We start from the raw sequence: 24,408 nt of genomic DNA, 5'->3' as shown, positions 1-24,408 counted from the left end.
CAGAGGGTCGTGAAAACTGCCCAGTGCATCGCCGGAGCACCACTTCCTGCCATAAAGGACATCTACAGGAAGCGGTGTCTGAAAAGGGCTGGGAAAATTATCAAAGACCCCAGTCACCCATCACATAGACTCTTCACCCTCCTGCCCTCTGGGAGGCGCTACAGGAGCCTCCGGACTAAGACTACCAGGTACCAGAACAGCTTCTTCCCCACAGCTGTCAGACTCCTGAACTCTGCCTCCTGACATCTGACCCACATTAAACTCATGGACTGAACATACACACACCCACAACCACCTACACACACACACAATGGACAACTGTACCCTCAAACACACAATAATAACATGGACTGAACCACCACTCACAACCACTACCACTTTATACAGCCTCTGTAGAAATTATCCACATATCTCACTTATCTTAACTGCACACCTGTATAGCTCTGTGTAAATAATCATTCTGTACATACGATAATTTTTAATCCTACAACTGTTTACAACTTGCATAGTTCACATTTCTGTATAACTGTATATCTCAGATTTCTGTATAGTTTTTTATTTCATAGTTATATCCCGTTCATAGCCTGTACATAGCTTGTACTCACTACAGCCTGTACATACTTATAATTATAGAATATTCATAACATACTTCATACCGTGTACATTATAACATACCATAATAGACCCATTTCTGTAATATACTTACATATCTATATTATTGCTAATATATATTGTAATATATCTATATCCTGGCTAAAGCACTTCTGGATGGATGCAAACTGCATTTCGTTGCCCTGTACCTGTGCATGTGCAATGACAATAAAGTTGAATTCTATTCTATTCTATTCTAATCTAAATGCTCCCAAAAATGGCACTACAGCATGTAAAAATATAATATAAGCTCTGGCGGACTTCCGCTAAATGGGTCAAACTGGGCAGAAAGTATACAAACACATAACATCCTTATAAAATATGATGTAACACTATAGATCAACTTAGCTCAGAATATATAAAGCATATAAACAATTATAGCAATATGATGCAACAAACACAGCAGTGCTACTAATCCAAAATACTCAAAGCTTCATAGAACTAAAACAAACAATTATTTTTAGCTCCATTCTGCTGCTGATACATACTTTAGGTTTCTGAATATTAAACTTGTTTCTGCCTTTCATAGTGTTTAACTTGAAGGCCCTGAGTACTTTCTCCCACATTGAAAACACTGAAAAGATAAAATTATTTGAACATTACCTAATAAGACTAATTCAAGACAGACAATTAGTTATGTTAAACTTTCCTAGCAGTCCTTCACAAACAGGGAACAGTCTATTCTCTCCATCTGTCAGCTGCTGCTGGCTCTTCCTCCTCCTCTTCCTCACACACTGCTGAGTTTGTCCTTGTGGATCATCAGGGTTGCAAAGCCTCACAGATGATATGCAGTAGTGGGTCCCTCAGTCTGTCCTCACTCTGGACACTCGCAGTTGTCACACATGGAAATCAAATGTGCGATAAGCTGCAGGATTCAAACACAAGTGTAACTTATAAATACATGTTCATACTTTTATTCCACAATCAGAGAGAAAGAAACAGAGAGAGCGTGCAGGACAGACAGACAGGTGACAGTCTCAGGTGTATACACTGCTACAAAACAGCACAAGAGAAGGAGGAATTAGTGTTTGTGTTATTACGAGTGCTAAACAAGAAGAGTTTCCAGATGGTACAGTGGACACATGTGTGACTGCTGTGATTAAAGCATCTTTCTTTCAGCTTAACGAGTGAACCGTCAGCTCGTTTAAACACAAGTTAAAGTCCGTTTGGCTCGACACCACCGAACAGAGGCAGCAATATAACATAGCTAACATTAACAGTGCAGTGAATCCTGCTTGTGCCGTGATATTCAGGACTGCAAACCGAGCAGCATCACTGATTTTCAGCTTGTTGTGTTTGTGGATATATGACTGACTTTAATTATCCATAAAATCATCACATTCTCTGTAAGATTAAGGTCAACTATCGAACGGCGTACAAAGTAAACGCTGAAAGTACAAACATCGCTAATGTCACATAACTTTGTCGGCATGTGGCCAACAGTAATGTTTTAATGTTCTTCATTATTAAACATTTGCACATAAATAAGTGACATAATATTCAGAACTTACTTTTGAAAGTTTACTCTTTGGCCGCTCCGCTTCCACTTCTTTGAAGTGTCTCAGTCCCAGTGCACTTGTTAGCATGTAGCATGTTTTGGTTCGTGTAACTGGGCCGTCCAGTTATTGTCTCCCCAGAAACTTTTCCGTTGTGTTGTGTGTGCTTTTGCAGCGTTTTTCTTTTTGCAGCATTTTTCTTTTTGCAGGTGTTTTTCTTTTTGCAGCATTTTTCTTTTTGCAGCATTTTTCTTTTTGCAGCATTTTTCTTTTTGCAAGTGTTTTCCGAAGTTGCAGTCCGTTTGGCCTCTCAGGGACACCGTAATTATAGATGTTTTCTCAAAATGGCCAGAAATCTACCCAGTGAAAAAAGCAGACGGAATCTCAGTTGCAAAGTGTCTATGCAACCATTTCATTCCAACATATAGAATTCCTACTCTGATAAGATCAGATAATGGAAAACATTTTGTATTGCTGCCATTTTGACGTGATCAGCAAAGTATCTGAAGCACTAGGTTTCAGTATAAAACACTATTGTGCCTACCATCCACAGAGTGCAGGATTAGTGGAGAGAACAAATGGCACTATAAAACAAAGGCTCAGAAAACAATGGAAGAAACTGGCAGACCATGGCCAGGATGTGTAGGCCTAGACAAAATGTGGATGAGATTGAACACAAGGAAACAACAAACTGTCTCCATTTGAAATTATACATGGGCGACCTTTTCCACTACCAGTTACTAGCGAGCCACTAGATAAATCAATCTGTGAAACCACTCTGGCGGATTGGATGACTCAATTGCTGACAAACAGAGAAGTTGTTTTGATATATAATAAACTGCCGCAAGACTCTTCTTCTATTTCCTGCAGGTTGAAGCCAGGAGATTGGATCCTTGTCCAAGTACTCCAAAGAAAAATTGGAGCTCGCCACGGTGGGTGGGTCCATACCAAGTGCTTCTGACCACTCCAATTGCCTGCAAAATAGCGGAACGACCTTCCTGGATACACCAAAGCCACTGCAAAAAGGTTGAGGTCCCAGGGGATTCCACTCCCTCCACAGAAATCAACTAGGAAAGTTTCACCCTCGCTTGGTTGCTTCAGTGGTGAGGGTGAAGTGCTGATTGAGCATTGCTCGCACTTCCACCTCCAGACATTGACCAACTCTAGAGTAACCAAGTAGTAGGGTGTGACGGACCTGTGTACAGCCATGGGAAGGAGGACCCTCTTGGTTACCTTGACTACAATGCTCACCCTTACAGGACCCCAGCTGATGCCAACAACAGCTGAACCACGAGGCAGACAGAATCGGCAAATACAAATACTGTTCTCATATGCTCACCATCAAAGAGACAAACCCATCTACCTTTTACACTCTTCACGTCAACCTTCTAGGAGGATTACAACACAAGAAAATCAAAATGGCTGTAGCTCAGGTGGTAGAGCAGGTCACTTACTGATCGGAAGGTTGGTGGTTCGATTCCTGGCTTCCCCAAGTCTGCATGCCAAATATCCTTGGGCAAGATACTAACCCCAAATTGCTCTCCGATGCAGCCATCGGAGTATGAATGTGTGTCAATGTTAGCTATAAAAAAAGCACTTAGACAAATGTGCTTGTGCAAATGGGTGAATGCACAAGTTGTATAAAGCGCTTTGAGTGCTCAGAAGAGTAGAAAAGCTATATAAGAACCAGTCCATTTACCACTATTGAAGACGTTGTACTTGATAAAGGAGCATGTGATCAACTTTTCTGAATCAACTTCAATGTGACAAACCGGAATACATCCATCCACTTCCCAGTGTTCTTGGACCAAACCCCAGGGAAGAACCACTCCATGTGCTATAAACAAAACAAAGGCAACAGGATGCTTGGAAACACTACTAACTGCAACCGGACCGCTGGAGGAGAAGAAGGTGCCCCTGTGAACACGACTGGACCATCTAATGGCACATACTGGGTACAAGGAATGGCCTGGCTATGTGGACAACGGGCATATTTCATACTGCCCCCAGGCTGGACAGGAAAATGTGCTCCCATATTCCTGTCAGACCACACTTTAAGGATGACCGCAGTAAACACCACTTCTACAGTACGCTGGAAAAGAAGATCAACGCCCCCTGAAATTCAACCACATGACCCAATATGGGGAAATGACGTACCCGAGAAATTGAAACTCTGGACTACCGTTTTGGATGTTCCCTGAACGCTTCGTGCAAGATCAATGAACAGCAGAATCAGGTTCACAGCCCCCCTCACCCTGGAAGCCGGGACAGGCACCGGCAGGGCAGCTGGGCAGGGCACAGGCACCGGCAGGGCACAGGCACCAGCAGGGCACAGGCACCGGCAGGGCACACAGGGAAACACAGCGATGAGGGAGACTACGACACTGACAAAGAGAAACACCGGGCTTAAATACACAGAGGGATAACGAGGGAATGAGACACAGAAGGAGAGCACAGCTGGGAGTAATCAGGCTGGACGAGACAAGGGAAGCAAAACTAGAAACACTCACATGAGACATGGACCTTCAAAGTAAAACAGGAAACACACTGACTGAACTCAAAACATGTAAACTTAACAGCAACTGAGACAGAACATAGGGACCTGAAACATGGGACAGAAAGGCAAAGTAGACACAACATGAACATAACGACGCCCACAGGGAAAGAGCAAAACAGAGCACCGAAACACAGGACCTCTTTCAAAATAAAATAGGAAACAATGAAACACTGACATGACTACATGAACTTGACAACATAGGAAACAGACATGAAACACATGAAGGATAAGGGAGACTTAACACAAGGGTTGAAAACACAAGGGGAATATAATAAGCAAATGAACATAGAAATCTAATGAGCTTAAACATAAACTATAAACATCAAAAGAACTAAAACTCAAAACACTGGGCCATAAGACCCAGGATCGTGACAACGCGCAATGCATTGATGAAAGCATCTGAACTGAGGCCATCAAGCATTTCGATATGTACAGCTCTGCAACACATACAAGTGAAGAGAAGACCATACTTCTTCAGTTCCTTTCTTGCATCCCTCACATAGAATGGTCCAAAGCAATCCATGCCACAATATGTGAATGGGGGGGTCATTTACATTCTGTCCTCTGGCAAATCTGCCATTTTTGGATCTTGTGTGTTCCTTCTATACTTTCTGCATGTGACACACTTAAAGATATGTGAGGCAACTGCACTGCTGCATCCAATGACCCATATCCCATTAGATCGCAATTCATTTACAGTCATACCTCTTCCTTGATGCTGTACTTTCTCATGATAATGCTTGATCAATAAAGAAGACACATGACTTGTTTTTGGCAGAATAGCAGGATGTTTAACATGTGTATGAAGATCACTTCTTGTTAAGCGCCCGCCTACTCTCAGCACACCCTGCTCATCCAAAAAAGGACTTAATTTGCATAGCTTGTTTGCTTCGTCTTTGGATTTTACGTCCTTGCATTGCTGTAAATTCTTGATTTCACTGCTGAATACTTCTCTTTGGACCAATCTGATTAGGAAAAGTTCAGCTTGTTGTCTTTCCTCAACACTTGTACCTCCATTGAGTTTGGGACTAAGACCCTTAACTTGCTTAGCATGACGTTTAAGACAAGCAATAGCCTTAACAACTCTTTTCCAGTCAGAAAACTTAGGCGGTCCAACAATGTTCTCTTTATCCTTGCGCTGGTGTTGAGCACCTGAGCCCTTCGAAGTTCTGAATCATTATCACTAACCTCTCCCACCTTAGCATCTCTTGTGGGTAGCTCCCTTTCCCACAGAAAGTCTGGGGTAGTGAACCAATTTGAAGCAACGAGCCGATCTGCCGATAACACTCTCGAAGCATGGTCCGCCAGATTGTCTTCGGACTGCACATGATACCATTGGTTGACATCTGTGGCGGCTTTGATTCTCTGGATCCTATTTGCCACGAAAACATGAAAGCGTCTGGCATCATTATTAATGTACCCGAGAACAACCTTTGAATCAGTCCAATAATATTCCTTAAGGTTGTCTATTTCAAGCTCATGTTTTAACATGGCACCCATCTTCGCAGCAACCACTGCTGCAGACAGCTCAAGCCTTGGAACTGTTGTGACCTTAGTGGGGGCAACACGCGCTTTCCCCATGACAAGTGAGCAGTGTACGCTGCCATTAGACTTCACTGCTCTTAGATAAGTGCACTCCCCATAACCTGTGAAGCTAGCATCTGAGAAGTGATGTAACTCGTACTGCTTGACATCTATGAAGCTTGCTGGTATGTAGCACCTCTTAATCTTTACTTGACACAAGTTATGGAGATCTTGTAACCATGACTGCCACTGTGATCTGCACCCCTCTGAAAGTGGTTCATCCCAACTAGCTTTCTCTCGACTCAACTGTTGCAAGATCAACTTCCCACGTAAAACAAATGGTGCTATGAAACCCAAAGGATCATAGATGGAAGCTACTGTGGATAGCACTCCCCTTCTTGTCATTGGGTGTTTCTTGACAGTTACTCTGAACTGAAAGTCATCAGAGGATATGCACCATTGCACGCCCAGTGCTCTTTCTAGGAGTGGCTCCCCTAAATCTATGTCCAGTTCTTTGACACTATCTGCAAACTCTTCCTTTGGTATTGACTCCAATACCTTCTTGCTGTTGGAAATGAACTTGTGTAGTCTACGCTTGCCTGCGCTGCAAAGCTCTCTTGCTTCCTTGATCAGCTCGATTGCCTCAGCATCAGGCCTTACACTCACCATTCCATCATCAACATAAAAATTTCTTTGGATGAACTTGACAGTGCTTTGGTTAAATCGATCCTGACCTTCTGTGGCTAGATGTTTAAGTCCAAAATTGGCACAGCCAGGTGATGAAGCTGCTCTAAACAAAAGGACTTTCATCTGAAAAACTGATGGCGGAGACTCAAGATCACCATTCTCCCACCATAAGAACCTCAAGTAGTCTTGGTTTTCAGGCTTTAAATGGAATTGATAAAACATTCGTTCCACATCACACATAATAGCGACTGGGCCCTTTCGAAATCTACAAAGAACTCCCACCAAGGTGTTTGTGAGCTCTGGCCCTGTAAGAAGGTAGTCATTCAATGACATGTCTTGAAATCTTGCCGAGCAATCAAAGACCACTCGCAGTTTCTCTGGCTTTTGAGGGTGGTATACGCCATGGTGGGGAATATACCAAGCTGATTGTTTATCAAGCTCTTCTTCTGGGACCTTTTCTGCTTCACCACGACTGATAATGTCTTTCATGAAGTTCATGTAATCTGTCCGATATTTCTGGTCTCTCTTGAGCTTCTACTCCAAGCACATGAGGCGTTGAACAGCACTTGGCTTGTTATTTGGTAGCTCTGGCCTGCTCTGTTTAAAAGGCAGAGGCATTTCAAGATGTCCGTCTTCTTTGTGCTTAATTTCTTCTTTCATTTTAGTCAGAAACGGGAGATCTTCTTGCGAGAGATTTGCCTCTTCTCCAAGCCTTTCACTGAAGTCAGATTCCAGCACCTTTAGTATGTCTTCTGGAGCAGTCATCTGCTTAATTCTTGTTTTGCAAACATAATGAACTTCGCTCTTCAACTGACTTGTTACTTTGGGTTCAGGAGTCACTTGCTTTACAATGATGCGGTGACTTACTCCTATTACATCACTGTAGTGTTCGCCTGGATCACCATAGCTCACTATGCTCCAGCCTACGTCAGTTTTCTGTGCGAAGGGCTGGTTGTCCTCACCACATACAACTCCTCTAGGCATTAGTGCTTGTGGACAGTTATACCCGATAAGAAGACAGATTTCACATTTCTTCGTCGGGGCAACGTGTTCCGCAAGATGCTCTAAATGAGGCCATGCCCTTGCAGTCTCTGGTGTTGGAATGTGTGTACGATTGGCAGGTATGAATTCACGAGTGTAGACCGTTGGCACTGTGATCTTCTTAGAAGAAGATAACCCTCTTATTTGTAGACCTTTGAGTCTTTTGCATGGTACAATTGTCTCCTTGGAGGACATTGTGGACAGCTTCAACTTGACTGGCTCTGCATTGACATCAAGAGCATCTGCCACTTCAAGAATGAATGAAGAGTCACTTTGTGAATCTAACAGAGTATAGACAAGGACTTCTTTGTTTGAATCACTTGGAATTGATGCATAAACAGGAACTATTGCTGAAGTCTGAGCACTGTTACCATCATGCACAACTCTATTGGATGTGGTTTCTTGAGTGGTGTCTTGCGGCAATTGTGGCTTTCTTTCCTTACTGCAACTTGTCTCATCATTTTCTTTTTGCTTTGAGCGATCCTCATGTAAGCATGTGGGGTGGCGCTTTGAGCAGGTGTCACAGACCATCCGGTTGCTGCAATTCTTGGATTGATGGTCAGGACTCAAACAGCCGAAGCACAGTTTCTCACCTTGAATGAACTTCACTCGGTCAGCAACTGGCCTTGCAGTTAGTCTACGGCACTTGTGCAAGACATGCCCTGTTTTCTTACAAAACATACATGTGCTTATGTTCACCTCAGTGGTGTTAGTTGTAAAAGTCCTTGCACTTGCTGCTTGGTTCTTAGAGGTCACTCCATTCTGAGGTTTAGATCTTGTCCTTTCCGGCTCCCCTTGCCGCAAAGCATAATAAGATGTAACAGGGTTACAAGCAATACTAGCCTCCAAAGTCAGGAAAGTTACGAAATACTTGAAATCTGGGAACCTTCCATGCTCCAGCTGATACTGTGTGGCTTTTCGGTTCCATCTGCTGCTTAACCAATCAGGCAACTTGGCTGTCAGTTTTTGGTTTTCAATGCCATCATCAAGAATACGCAGACTCTCATTGTGAGCCATGGCACATTCACAACTGTGTAAAAAGTCCACAAATTTCCTTAAGTCAGCGCTCTCTCTTGACGCTATCTTTGGCCAGGCATGTAATTTGTCTTGGCAGGCTTTGGCAATCATAAAAGGCTGGCCGTATCGCTCATTGAGGAGTTTCCATGCAGCAACATATGCAGTATCTGAACCAATCAGAAAATAACCTTCTAATGCCTCTCTAGCTGCTCCTCCAACATATTTCTGGAGGAAGAATATTTTCTCTGAGCTTGGAATATTTTTCTTTTCGATAAGAGTTTGGAAGGATGACTTCCAATGATTAAAGTTGAGTGGATCACCACTAAAAACTGTGGGCTCTGGAATGGGTAGCCTATTTGCTGATATAGCCTCAGCTAAGACCTTCACAAGCTCTCCTGTGCTATCTTGAAGCACATGTGTTGGCACTGCATCCTTTGGTGGTTGTGAGTGCTGGTCCTCAGGCTTCACCAGATTGAGTGGCTGCATAACCTTATGTAGATCCAGGCTCTGTGGAGCATTCCCTTGGACTGAGCTCACTCTCATCATACACTTCACTGCAAATTATCTGGTGCTTGCCATGATTTAAAATCTTATTTTTAGACAGGCCAGATTATTTGCCTTGTTTTAAAAAAGATTTACTTGTTTCTAAGTCTGGATTTTAGATAATAAACTTAAATCGAGAATAACCATATAATTGTGTCTATATTAGTACAGAAATCCAGAAAAGGGAAGAATAACTCTTAAAATAGCCTACATTAGGCCTCTCACCAGATGTCTCTCAAAATATCACTTGTTTCAAGATAGAGTGACAAATTCAATTTGCTTGATTTAGGAAATTCACACAAGGCATCTGTTGAAAATATGATTTATTCAAAATCATGTCTGACTTCAAAGTTATACATATAAGGGAAAAAAATTAACCACAATTTATGATACAAATCACATTTCAAAGACAGCTGTTTGTCCCAGCATGCCAGCATTATGTGGTACAACATTGACATTGGTTTAGGGAACATTTAATGACTGTCAACTGATATCATCACAAACTACACTAAGCCAATACTTGGTGCAACCCTAATCTTAAGGGTGATTTCTATGGGAAATAATATCAGAAAGACTGTATTTTATTGGCACAAACACACTGTCCCTAAAACTAACAGAAAAGTATGAAGTATAATCAATGAGCTCATGGGCTAATTCTGTAGCTTGAGCAACAATGGGCACAGTTACTTCATATGCCAATAAGTCTTCATTTAAATTCAAAGTTTCATAGCGTTGGTACTCAAAAGCAATAAAAGATGAGTCAATCAAAAAGATATCCTTTATCAGTCCAAACACAGGGAAAGTGCCATCCACATCTGCAATAATCATGGACTTCCCAGTAATGTATTTATTGCCATTTAGAACATACCATTTCACTGAGACAACAGACTGCATGACATCTATTCCAAAAAATTCTTTAATTTTTTTCCTAACATATTCATTATTTTTAACAGCTGATACTGGCCCGGATTCCTTTTCTTTCGCAAAAATAGGATGTTCAGTGCCTATTTCATTTTGACAACACTCAAGAAATTGATTGTGGTTTGCTAGGGATTTACAAACATTTTTAAAATTTAACTTAGAAGCCCACTGTTTAAAATAGGAGTGCTTTGCCTCAAAGCGCATGCACATACTCCTTATTAAAGGTCCAAGGGATAAGATTTGACTGGGAAGATGCAACATATAATGTTGCTTAGGTATTATATTGGCTTCGGGAAAAAGTTGCTTGAACTGATACAGGTGTTCTTCAATCATACTTCTCAGTTGCAATACAGTTTGTAAAGAAATAATGGGAGCAAGAACTATTTGAACTATCATAATTAACTTTCTAATAAATACAACATACTCACTCTCCACACCATACAAAAGAAAAAGTAAGATTTTTAAAAGAATTAGCATCTGTCCACAAGACTGTTTCAATTTGTTGTCGTTAGCCGCTAAAGTCCCAAAGCTAATAGGACATGGTTTATCCCGTATTTCAAGAGGTGAGTAAGGAAAATTTTGAATGTCTGAATTAAACTTGTCTAATTCCAATTGTCCTGAGAGAATTAGGTGTTTTAATACAAATTTAACTTCCATTGATGCAACACCTTCAAAAATAACATGCATTATGTCCTGTGGAGTTTGTTTGATCAATTCAAATGCAGGAATATCAACTAGTCTGCTTCTTCTATTAATTCCAAAAGTAGTTTTGAGGGACGCTTTCAATAAATCTGTGCTTGCTTTATCTATTTCAAAACACTGCCTAATATGTTTCTCCAGAGTTCTTTGAACAAACTTCTTCTCCTCAAAAACACTTTGCATATCATCAAAGTTGCATTCACAGTGTCTACATTTGCTATAAGCAAAACCAATCCCTTCTTTAAAGCCAGCAATCTCATGCTGGGCTAGCGTGTCTCCGCAAATGGCTATAACAGCACCAAACAATTCAATTTCACCATTTGACATTTCAATCCTTACACCATTGTAAAGCAGTGATAGATCTTGAAGTATTCTTTTCTCTACAACATCAATACCCCACTGAGAAATGTCATTTGCTTTAGCAATAGCAAGAAGTCGTATTGCAGCTAACTTTGACCTAAATTTTGGATCAATATTTCCTAAAGTATAATAAAACATGACCAATTTGTTTGCAGAAGCATGGGACCCTAAGGGGTTACATATTTCAATTTCATCTGTGTACAGTATTAATTGCAATGCATTTGGCCTCTGAGAAAACAAGGGCTGAGATGTAAAGAGGGACCCGTCTCTAAAATCATAGAAGAATCCCTCTCTGCTTCTTTGTGGTGCAGTGTTCAACATGGTAAAGATTCTCTCATTAGTCATTAACTGCTTTAGACTTTCAATAAATGGTACATAGTAAAAACTTTTGTTCCTTATGGACATGACCCTTGAAAGACCTTGCTTTACCCAACATATCTTCTGGGATACTACTACTTCCTCTGCGTTGACTGGACAGAACATTTCCCCTATGGCTCTCTGTCCATATGCAATGGTGGAGAAAGGATCCATGAATTTATCAAATGTACCCAAAGCCTCATCTTGAAGCTGAGTGGTTCCCTCGCCATGATCTTCAAACACTGTGTTCATTCTTTCCTTGAGCGTATCCAAAAGAACAGCCTGATACTGTTGCACTCCTGAGATGATATGTTTGACCGTTCTCTGTGAAAAGATTTGAAACAAAAGTAACTTATTCTGCATTTCTATAAAAAAAAAATTCTGAATTCCATTATGAACAAGTAAGACATTGATTGCCTTATGTAATGTATTGATCCATTAAGACTATAACATACCTGTGATAAGTGGCACTGTTCTTGAACACTGATAGCAAAAGCTGCAGCAGATCTGGTAATATCGTGTCTGGTAAAGGATGTTGTAGCAACAGCTTCTTCCTTTAGAGCAGAAAAACAAAGTTACTCCAAACTCCTGGCCAATTATAGAAATTCTTACATAACAGGTATAATCAGTTACACCTAATGATTGGTCCATTAAAAAACAAAGTGCATGACAGTGATTAGTGTTACAGTGAATATTCAATATAATATAAGATAATATAATATTCATTCTTTGGAATAAAGAAAAAAGAAATGGAAAAGAAATCAAAGACAAAGAAACAATAAAAAAGGGGTTGTCCATTTTTTTGATGAGGCTAGGGATTGGATTCATGAGAATGAGATTTTATCTTTTTAAATAATGAATTATTGTTCGCACTTAGATATTAGTTTCTTTACATGCTTGTTGTACTTATTAAATTATTTATGTATTTTTAAATCACGCAATTTAGATTTGCACTTAGAATTTATGTTAGTATTAGTATATGGATATATTTTATTGTATGCATTTATTAATTTATTTAATTTTCAAGAAAATCATTCTTATCCATGTTTTGGCAGTATTTCTGGCCAACAGATTTTTTTTACAGTGCTTCCAAATACTCTGCGTCTTACCTGTACTCACCACTTATAATTCCTACGAGATACCCAAATTGCTGTCACATTGAACGATTTAAACGCGCTGAGAGTATTATATATATATATAGAATATATATTATATATATAGTATAAAATGAGAATAAAATGAGAACCCTGTCAATGATTAGATGACTGCTTATTCTTATTCTAATCGGATGAGCCCATGATGCTGATTACTCAACCCTGAGCCTTCCTTCCTTCATAACAGCTGACCATCTACACCAAACTTTACAAACGACTCCAAAATATGAAGTCTCCAAGGAAGAGGCAGGGCTCCATGCCGCAACGAGGCAGGCCCAGGAAGACTCTTTTTGGCTCAGATGACACAGACAATGGGACTGAAGGTGACCTAAGTGGTGAAGCAAGTGGTTCAAGTGACTATACCATACTTCTTGAGAGCAATGATGACCTCAGCGAGGACAACTCAAATGCGGGTGTGTACTTTAGTCTGCTGTACTAATGACTTTTGGATATCTGAAACTTCAAAGAGACCACCTGCCTTCAGTTTTCTGTTCAGAGTGCATCACAAGATTTTTACAGTGTTGAGTATTTTCATTAACTTTCTATCTATTCTCTGTTATTACATTCTGTTCATCTTCTGTTTTTTCCTCAGAGAAAGAATCCCAATTGCCGCTACCCTCCACTGTACCAACTAAGTCAAACAATACTACGCTGGCTTTACCACTATTATCCAAGTCAGCCTCGTGCTCTGCACCCAGGGCTGATATAGGTCCTTCAACTGCACCTCCAGAGGATGTTGTTGGTAAGTCCACCATCACCCTTATCTACCTCTCAGTCTGTGGTTCCTCTTACAGCTCTTTCCAAAATATGGCTGCAGCAATGAACCCCGTTCTAAGTGTTTATTCCATAGCTCGTAGTGGTTTGGCATTAACTCAAGTTGGTGTGTAAAATCAACATATGATAGATCCCTCATTCCAGTTTGCCAGTTTGCCATAGTAAGTATTTTAACACTTTGTGTTGTAATGGGTGTTACTCAGTGCTGATTATTTACACATCTATCATGCCTTATCACAGTGTTTCTGTCATAGATCAAATTACCTAAAAGATTTTTATCCATCAGCTCATAATCACTGTTCACACTGATGTGAACGATATACACAGTAAACAACCTTTACCTTATTTTCACCACAGTTTTGTTCACGGGCATCTTAAACTTTTGTTTTAATATTTGATTCTGTTCAAACTAACAATTAACATAAATCCATGATCATTATAAGAAAAGGACACAAAGGGAAATGATCAGGACATATAGGGTCAGTTCATTACTCAAACATATTTAACCTAAACATTAATTCTCATAAATATTATACTTAAAAACAACCATGCAACCTTACTAGAAATGACTGATTAGAAAAATCTGAATTTTGTGTCTAGTTACACCATGTCTTACAATTGCTCTTTGCTTTCCCTAGCAGACCATGACAGCCTGAAGATGCAGGCAAGACATTACAAAACCTTGAGCAACATGTACAGGAATCCCAATGCAAAACCCAACCAAAGTGACGTTGCTCAAATTTTGGACCTGGAGTTTGAGGCCAGACGAGCTTTTATTGACGCAGATGTTACAAGGGAAGAAGACACGCCTAGAAAAATATTTGAAGCATACCCATGCTTCAAAGACATACGAAATGTAAGTTCAACTACCTTCAGTTAAATTCCTTGCTTTCTCTGGATAGGTTTAGTTAGTTCTTGACTAACTGAGCACCAACTGCAAATACATAGATCAAATGAAGGGTCGATGGGCAGAGTTTTGTTCAAAGGTGCAGTTCTATGGCATTTGGAAGAAGGTCCTGAAACCACCTCTCCCCTTGGATGTACGTGGAGGTAAGTGGCCTTTTCATACATTAAATCCATACATCAGATATGTTCAGATTACTTTGTTAAGATACTTTTCTCTGTTCACAGTGAATTTTACTGTCACTCTCTTCAATGCACTTCCATCTCTTTTTCCTTCACCAACTACACCACCAAAGCGGCTGGGAAGTGCCAGTGAGGCTCTCCTTCATATCCTCAAGGTGAGAACAGTTGCAATACCAGCCACTGTAACTTGTACTCCATTTACTTGTAGTATTATTATATTATTATTTTGCTTTTCATGCTTAATAAGAGAGGGTCAAAGTTCAATTCAGCAGGGATTAAATTACTCCTTATTCAGGATTTCTTAATTGTTATTTAAAACCTACTCCAGAGAGGCAGCACATAGCAAAAGCACATTGCAGTTAGGATACAAGTAGAAGCAGTAAAATTTTATTGTTCTGTTATCACTAAAAGTTGTAAAATGTTGTATCACTAAAATATCATTCTCAGTCACTTGTTATTTATTATGTGTTTACAGCGCCCTCTGTGGTTGCTCCAAGTAATGCGCTTTAGAAACGGCTTTATTTTGAAACAACTTTATTGAACAGGAAGTCGGCGCAAGAAAGGCAAAAAGAAGGGAAACATATCGGCACACAGTTTATGGTGTCCTGTTGGAAAAAATACTGTTCAAATCTTCGGTTTATGGTTGTATCGCCGGTATGTACTTAAAGTATAAATTGCAACTTTGATTTTTGTACAATATGTTCCCCGCTAATGCAGTATTTGGCTGTAAAGCTAGTCCTTTTGCTAAGCTAGTTACCCGCGATTTTGGAGGTCGTCTGGGATAGCATCAGTCGTAGTTTAAAAAGTTCACATAATTAGACACATGCTATGTAGTAGCATTGTAGTATATAACTGTATATTATGCTGCACATATGTATGTCATGATTGTATTTTTTGTCTTGTTTTTAGTTTTACCCTTTTGAATATCAGTAAACCTGTTGACAACGCTCATCGGTCTTCAGAGTGGTGATATAAGAAAGGTGTTAACGCCCCTGCATCAGACATGCACCCATAACGGCACAGTAAAACGGCGGCATCCGCATGAACAAAGATAACGCAGTCATCGCACGCTAGAGTGAAGCTGACCACTACTACGCCTCGGAGCAACACGGCATACAGCAGTGAGCCAGCAGTCGTCTAGTCAACTCCAACATGTCCAGCAAGGCGTCATCCCTCAAGACCCGGTCCGAAGCTTCGTGTGCCTCCTCTACAGGTTCTGCAGCTGCCAAAGCCAGAGCAAAAGCCGAGGCAGCCAAAGCACGTCTCAGCTTCGCAGCTAAAGAAATGGATTTGAAGGTAGAAAAAGCACAAATAGAAGTAGCAAAAGCTAAAGTTGAGGCATCCATCGAATATTTACAGCATGAAAAAGATGTAGCCTCAGCCATTGCTGAAGCAGAGTCATTAGAAGCAGCTGCTGCCGCACAGACAGAAACACGCAGCAACATCTGTCCCTCAGTAACAGCAGAACGAACTAAACAATATGTCATTGGCCAATCTGCATTTGTGAGAAAAGAAAATGATGCTGCTCTTCAACAATCAAAAAATGAAAATGTAACGCAAAGTAAACCAGAGATCACCTGTGATCAGCCACCAAGCCCTAAAAAAGAAAATGACCCACAAAAAATTCCAATTGGTCTACCAGATGATCCTGACTGTTGCCAAAAAAACTCCAGTCATCTCCCCTTCTCCTCATGCTAATAAAAATTACAGTACCAATTGGTCAAATCAGGTGTCAGCATCTAGCTTTCATGATGCTAGGCCTTTATACAAAGAGCCTAGAGAATCAAATGTGAGTGACTTCATCAGATACTTTGCTCGTCGTGAAATAGTGGCAACAGGGCTGCTCCAGTTTAATGACAAGCCCCAAAACTTCAGAGCTTAGAAACGCTCATTTGAAAATGCTATAAGTGGGTTAGATCTAACGGCAAGTGAAGAAATGGACTTGATGTTAAAATGGCTTGGCAAGGAATCGGCTGAACATGCAGAACAACTCAGAGCCATACACATCAACAACCCAGTCAATGGCCTCAACATGATATGGAACAGACTTGAACAATGTTACGGCTCAGCTGAAGTGATCGAGGATGCACTGTTTAAAAGAATTGATGCATTCCCAAAAATCTCATCCAAAGACTTTGCAAAACTGAGAAAATTTAGTGACCTGCTCATGGAAGTGCAGTGTGCTAAAGCTGAAGGAGACCTCCCTGGTCTTGCATTCCTAGATACAGCAAGAGGAGTAAATCCAATCATTCAAAAACTTCCCTTCTACCTGCAAGAAAGGTGGATTACGGTAGGAGCCAACTACAAACGCACAAAATGTGTCTCCTTCCCACCTTTTAGTGTTCTAGTAGACTTTGTTGCACAAGAAGCTGATGCTAGAAACGACCCCAGCTTTAACCTCACACCATCACCTGATGCACCCAGACCAGACAAACTATCTTGGAGGGCAAACAGACAAAAAGAGATTTCTGTGCACAAAACTGATGTCATCTCTCGCACTAGTTCAGACACACAGAGGTCCCTAAACAAAACTGTAGATGGTGAAAAGCTTTGTCCAATTCACAAGAAAGCCCATCCTCTCTCAGTGTGCAGAGCATTTCGCATGAAAACACTGTTAGATAGGAAAGCGTTCTTAAAAGAAAACAACTTTTGCTTCAGATGCTGTGCCTCATCTTCACACATAGCAAAGAACTGTAAAGCCAAGGTACAGTGTTCCGAGTGCAACGATGAGAAGCACTGCACGGCTCTCCACCCAGGACCAGCTCCCTGGCTAAAAGAAACTGAACCAGCAGCAGAGCATGGCGGGGAGCCTGACACCATTGAATCAGAGGAGATCACTTCTAAATGCACTCAGGTTTGTGGTGTGAATGAAGCAGGCTTTTCATGTTCTAAAATCTGTCTCGTTAATGTCTACCCAGCAGGCCACCCACATCAAGCAGTAAGGCTTTATGCCATCCATGATGAACAAAGTAACAGATCACTAGTACGTCCGGAGTTCTTTGAGTTGTTTAATGACTGCGGCCCTAGTTCCCCTTACTCGCTTAAGACATGTGCAGGTACCAAAGAGACAATGGGTAGAAGAGCTACAGGTTATGTAGTGGCAGCTTTAGATGGTTCAGTCCACATCCCGCTGCCTAGCCTAATTGAGTGCAAAAATATCCCAAATGACAGAGACGAGATCCCCACACCCAGTGCAGCTAGACACCACAGCCATCTAAAGTCAGTGGCTCACCTCATTCCTGCCTTGGACTCTAACGCCCCCATACTAATGCTTCTTGGACGGGATGTCATTAGAGCTCACAAAGTCCGCAAACAGATAAGTGGCCCTAACAACGCACCCTATGCTCAAAAATTGGACCTAGGATGGGTCATAGTAGGAAATGTGTGTTTAGGTGACGTCCACAAAACTCCTGCAGTAAAGACTCTGTTCACAAATGCAACTGAAAGGGGACGTCCCACAGCGTTCGAGCCATGTCCTAATGTTTTCAACATAAAAGAGAAACATTGTGGGATACAAGTTCCACTCAACTTCAGCCCCCAGCTGGCAGACAGTGCTTGTGAACCTGATCATTTAGGATGTAATGTGTTCAAACAAACCAGAAACGACAACTACATCTCACCTTCCATCCAGGACAATGCCTTCTTAAAAATAATGGAGGAAGGACTAACAAAAGACACAGATAACAGTTGGACAGCTCCTTTACCATTTAAAAATGCACGCCGAAAGCTCCCTAACAACAGACCACAGGCCCTGAATCGCCTAATGTCTCTTCTTCGCACCTTTGAAAAGAAGAAAGAGATGAAGGAACATTTCATCACTTTCATGGACAAAATATTCCAAAACAAACATGCAGAGATCGCCCCTCCACTAAAAGAGGACGAGGAATGTTGGTATCTGCCACTATTCGGTGTCTACCATCCCCGTAAACCCATGCAGATCAGGGTCGTCTTCGACAGCAGCGCCAAGTATGAAGGCGTATCCCTGAATGACGTTCTGTTAACAGGACCAGATTTTAACAACTCATTGCTTGGGGTCCTAATACGCTTCAGAAATGAAGCCGTTGCCTTCACAGCAGACATCGAACAGATGTTTTACTGTTTCAACGTGCGAGAGCAAGACAGGAACTACTTACGCTTCTTGTGGTTCCGCGACAATGACATTTCCAAAGAAATTGTGGAGTATAGAATGACGGTCCACGTCTTTGGGAACAGCCCATCGCCAACAGTGGCCATATATGGCCTGCACCAATCTGTCCAACGCGTCGAACCAGACTGCGATGCAGATGTGAAGCAGTTTGTCATGCGCGACTTCTACGTTGATGACGGACTCAAATCTCTACCTACTGTTGAAAAGGCCATATCTCTACTCCAAAGAACCCAATGTGCACTTGCAAACTCAAATTTAAGACTGCATAAAATAGCAGCAAACAGAAAGGAAGTACTAGAGGCATTCCCGACTCAAGATCATGCCAAAAACCTAAAAAACCTAGACTTTGAAGCTGATTCAGTGCCCATGCAGCGTAGCCTAGGTCTCCTCTGGGACCTAAGTAAAGACTGCTTCACCTTTGAAGTATCTGATGAGTCAAAGCCCTTTACTAGACGAGGTGTTCTATCAACAATAAACAGCCTCTATGATCCGCTGGGCTTTGTAGCACCAGTCACCATACAGGGAAAGTCAATTCTACGTGAACTTACAGCTGAAAATAGGGACTGGGATGCTCCACTGCCTCCCGAAATGGAAGAGTCCTGGACACAGTGGAAAGACTCACTCAAAGACCTGCCTAACATGACCATTCCCAGAGCATACACAGACATTTCCCCTTCAACAGCCGTGAAAAAAGAGTTGTGTGTTTTTTCAGACGCATCTACCAAAGCCATAGCTGCAGTGGCCTATTTAAAAGTGACAGATGCAGAAGGACACAGTCAAGTAGGCTTCGTAATGGGTAAGGCTAAGCTAGCACCACGCCCAGATCAGACTATTCCAAGATTAGAGCTTAGTGCTGCCGTTTTAGCGGTTGAGCTCGCAGATCTTATCTCAGATGAACTTGACTGTAAACTAGATCACACTACCTTCTACACAGACAGTAAAGTAGTCCTAGGTTACATCTACAATGAGTCTAGAAGATTTTATGTCTATGTCAGTAATCGTGTGACTAGAATCCGCAGATCTTCTCAGCCATGCCAGTGGCACTATGTAGCTAGCAGTCAGAACCCTGCAGATCACGCCACTCGTTCTGTTCCTGCATACCAGCTGCCGCTTAGTAACTGGCTCACTGGCCCTGACCTTTTGCATCAGATTCAGAGTTCTCTAAATGACTCCTATGACCTTGTAGAGCCCAGCATGGACTCAGATGTAAGACCTCAGGTAACTGCACTCAAAACAACAGCCTCAACTAAAGAACTGGGCTCAGACAGATTCACCAAGTTTTCTACCTGGAAATCCCTCACACGTGCTCTTTCTAGACTAATACATGTCATCCACAACTTCAAATCACCACCAAGCAAAGCCAATCACTGTAATGGCTGGCATTACTGTGAAACGGGACTTACTGTGGATGAGTTAAACCAAGCTCAAAACCTTGTCATTCGAGCAGTACAGCAGGACGTGTACGCTGAAGAAATCAAGTGTGTGCAAAAACATGAAAGACTACCCAAAACCAGTCCTCTCAAAACCTTAGACCCCTATCTGGACAAAGAAGGACTCCTCAGAGTAGGTGGTCGCATCAGAGACTCAAACATTAGCCAAGGTGAGAAAAACCCTCTCATAGTTCCTGGCCACCACCATGTTGCAGCGCTTCTCATAAAGCACTACCACGAGCAGACCCAGCATCAGGGTCGCCTTTTCACAGAAGGAGCCGTTCGCTCCGCAGGATGGTGGATAGTGGGCGGTAAAAGAAAAGTGAGCACAATCATCCATCATTGTGTTACCTGCAAAAGTGCCCCGTTGAGCACACAAAAAATGTCAAACCTCCCTCCAGACCGTCTCACAACAGATCCCCCGTTCACGAATGTGGGCTTAGATGTGTTTGGTCCGTGGTTTGTGTCTTCACGACGTACAAGAGGAAGCGTCAATCAGAATAAAAGGTGGGCTGTCATATTCACTTGCTTGAGTATTAGAGCAGTTCACATTGAAGTGGTAGAGTCACTTGATACATCTAGCTTCATTAATGCATTCCGACGATTTCTGTCCGTGAGGGGACCAGTGAAAACTGTTCGCTCTGATCGAGGCACCAACTTTGTAAGTGCATGTAAAGAACTGAAAATCCCTTCAAACTTGGACAACACAGCTGTGCACACCTTCTTAAAAGAACATGGATGTAAATGGACTTTTAACCCACCTCATGCCTCCCATTTCGGCGGAGCATGGGAGAGAATGATAGGTTTAGCACGGAGAATATTGGACTCTATGTTTTTTCAGCTTAAGACTACTAAACTCACTCATGAGGTTCTCGTCACCTTCAAGGCAGAGGTGGCCGCTATCATAAACTCTAGACCCCTTGTCCCGGTTTCATCAGACCCAAGTGACCCCTTCATCTTGACTCCAGCTATTCTCCTGACTCAAAAGGTAGCACCCCTTCAGGCTCCAGCTGAAAAATTCACAGCATCAGACCTCTACAAACATCAGTGGCGCCAGGTTCAGCACCTGTCGAACATCTTCTGGGACAAATGGAGAAAAGAGTTTCTCCCTACCCTCCAGCCACGCCGCAAATGGCAATCTAGCCAGCCTAACGTGAGCTTAGGAAGTGTTGTGGTACTCAAAGACAGTCAAGTGCCAAGAAATGAATGGCCTCTTGGTCTCATAACTAAGGTGTTCCCAAGTAAAGATGGTAAAATACGTACCATTGAAATTAAGGTAGCTAAATCAGATGGTACAAAGGTGTTAACCACACCTATCTCAGAGATTGTACCTTTGGTGCCTTCTTAACATGTTGTTTTCCCCAATATTTAATTGTGGCGTTTATTCACGCCAGGCGGGGAGTGTTCTGTTATCACTAAAAGTTGTAAAATGTTGTATCACTAAAATATCATTCTCAGTCACTTGTTATTTATTATGTGTTTACAGCGCCCTCTGTGGTTGCTCCAAGTAATGCGCTTTAGAAACGGCTTTATTTTGAAACAACTTTATTGAACAGGAAGTCGGCGCAAGAAAGGCAAAAAGAAGGGAAACATATCGGCACACAGTTTATGGTGTCCTGTTGGAAAAAATACTGTTCAAATCTTCGGTTTATGGTTGTATCGCCGGTATGTACTTAAAGTATAAATTGCAACTTTGATTTTTGTACAATATGTTCCCCGCTAATGCAGTATTTGGCTGTAAAGCTAGTCCTTTTGCTAAGCTAGTTACCCGCGATTTTGGAGGTCGTCTGGGATAGCATCAGTCGTAGTTTAAAAAGTTCACATAATTAGACATATGCTATGTAGTAGCATTGTAGTATATAACTGTATATTATGCTGCACATATGTATGTCATGATTGTATTTTTTGTCTTGTTTTTAGTTTTACCCTTTTGAATATCAGTAAACCTGTTGACAACGCTCATCGGTCTCCAGAGTGGTGATATAAGAAAGGTGTTAACGCCCCTGCATCAGACATGCACCCATAACGGCACATTTATATTTAAAAAGGCCTTCAAAAACTAGATTATGTAACAAAGTTAAAATAAATAGTTTTAAAAAAACAAATGAGAAAAAAAGCACAAATAGACATGATAAAAATGCTGCAAACTAGAGAGAATTCATGCTCAGAATTAATACATTTCCAAAATGTCATATTTATGCAAGTCAGATATTTTATATTTATTTCTTCTATTCCAACAGTAAATCAGTTGGAGCATTCTAAACTCTTGATATTGCTTTTTGTGTCTTAAGCTGTTTGGATGCACAGCAACCCTTTCATTTAAAATCTTGAAGAATTTGTCCTTTTTTTTGTGCTTTTCTAGCCGGGTGAAGATGCAATGCTATACCTGGAGAAGCGGCCTCTCTCCTCCCCAGTGCTGCTTTTTGATGGAACAACCAGCATTGTTGCTGTAGGAAACATACCAGTGACCACTCTCCCCTTGGAGGATTTCTGGGAAGGAATGTTGGTGTTGATGGCATATTATTACACCTTGCACTTAACATACCCGAAATGTGTTGCAACGGTCCTCTGTCATACAAACTGAGGTAATCACTGATGCCATCCATGATCAAGATGCCACTAGTGCATATAAGAAAGCAATAGCTGAGTGGAAGTCATTCTTTGAAAAATAGGTGAATACCAAGCAGAATTTTATCAGGTCATTTGCAGTTTGTTTAGTTTTGTAGTACGTTTGTACAACTTTGTTCCTAATTTGCCTAGCAATGTCCTGAGAAACGGCTTTACTTATAATGCTTTACAAATGAAAGTTGTTGGGTTTTTTTTTTCTTAGTGACACTTTACCTGAGGCATGTAAAGTTTTAAGTCAGTAATGCCATTATTTACAACATTGTGAGACTATGTGACTGTCACAAAAATTTAAGGCCAAAAATGTAATTTATTTTCTCTGTTTAGGCCTTTTAAAGGGTTGATTTAGACTTTTAGGCATTGTGCAGCAGCCCTATATTGTTTAAAAAAAGGGTTTTGTTCTCATGAGAGGAATAAATGTTGACATATATCACTCTTGTCCTGGTTGTGATTTCAGTAGAAGCCAAGGAGTATTCTAGGAAAAAGGTCTGTTTTAAGGTTTTTTGCTTGGATTTAATATCGATTCGGCTATATTTTAAGATAAGCCAACCTGAATCAAGAAAAAAATTAATCATACTTCACTAATATTGCGTAGTTTTTCATAGTATTAGAACTATTTTTCTCGTTGTAGTGCATTCATTTGCTGCAAGTAAGAATTCAAAACATAAAAAAAGACTAATTTAGCACATTTAACTTACTTTTGGGACTTGATATCAAGTAATTTTATCTTAAATTGAGCTTTTTAAAGCTTATTTTAACCCTCTTCAATTCTCAAATGTGTTCTTTTATTTCTGGATTAAAAAATCTTATTTCAAGATTTCTTATTAAGTAAAATAAACTTGCTGCATGGACAGATAATTTCACTTGTTTTCAGTGCTTTCTGTATCAAATGTAGTATTTTTTTCCTAAATATAGACTAGCCATTTTTGCAGTGTTGAAGCTTTGCTTTGGCTGCATTCAGCCTTTTCAAATTTTCCAAACGCTCAAGTTCTCTCTTTAGGTTTTCTACAGACCTTCTTCTTGAAGCATTCTCTTCTTGCTGTTTCTTTAAAAGAGCAGCCTCTTGTTTCTCTCTTTCTAGCCTACGTTCAGTTTCTTCCCTTTCTCCTTCAAGTTGACGAACTAATGCGGCTGCTTCTTGGTCTGCAATGATCAACCTCTCTTCAGCTTAAAGGTTTTGCAGTTTCTCTTCGTGGCCCTCTTGTTCAGCCATAATCTGCAGTACAGCCTGTGTAGCTGCATACTCGGCAGCAGCTTCTTGTCTTCTAAGTGAAGATACATTTGAGTGAATAGAAGAAGCTTTAGAACCATTAGAGGCAGGAAGTGAAACACTGGAGGC

The 24,408-nt window shown here is 41.1% G+C and overlaps 2 protein-coding genes and 1 pseudogene across 3 annotated transcripts in view; 2 read left to right on the top strand and 1 right to left on the bottom strand.

Moving 5' to 3' along the window:
• The window catches only part of LOC148103593 (polymeric immunoglobulin receptor-like), a 141,871-nt gene that overhangs the window by 71,054 nt on the left and 46,409 nt on the right, over positions 1-24,408 (top strand). The window lies entirely within an intron of this gene.
• On the bottom strand, positions 10,054-12,504 carry LOC148103595 (uncharacterized). The gene is made up of 3 exons (XM_087839509.1): positions 12,466-12,504; positions 12,309-12,407; positions 10,054-12,177 (listed from the first exon to the last, which is right to left on the bottom strand). Exons 1-3 carry the CDS (start codon positions 12,502-12,504, stop codon positions 10,054-10,056), a joined length of 2,262 nt encoding a protein of 753 aa, XP_087695635.1.
• Positions 13,245-23,500, top strand: LOC148103594 (uncharacterized; annotated as a pseudogene). Its single transcript, XR_015718572.1, has 6 exons — positions 13,245-13,420; positions 13,600-13,749; positions 14,420-14,656; positions 14,694-14,831; positions 14,913-15,022; positions 22,807-23,500. The product of XR_015718572.1 is annotated as an uncharacterized LOC148103594 (transcript).

The sequence above is a fragment of the Neolamprologus brichardi genome, chromosome 3 (assembly GCF_056152115.1).
Source record: "Neolamprologus brichardi isolate AB-2024 chromosome 3, ASM5615211v1, whole genome shotgun sequence".
NCBI lineage: Eukaryota > Metazoa > Chordata > Actinopteri > Cichliformes > Cichlidae > Neolamprologus > Neolamprologus brichardi.
The sequence above is the reverse complement of the archived record's forward strand: the minus strand, read 5'-3'. Positions and strand labels throughout refer to the sequence as shown.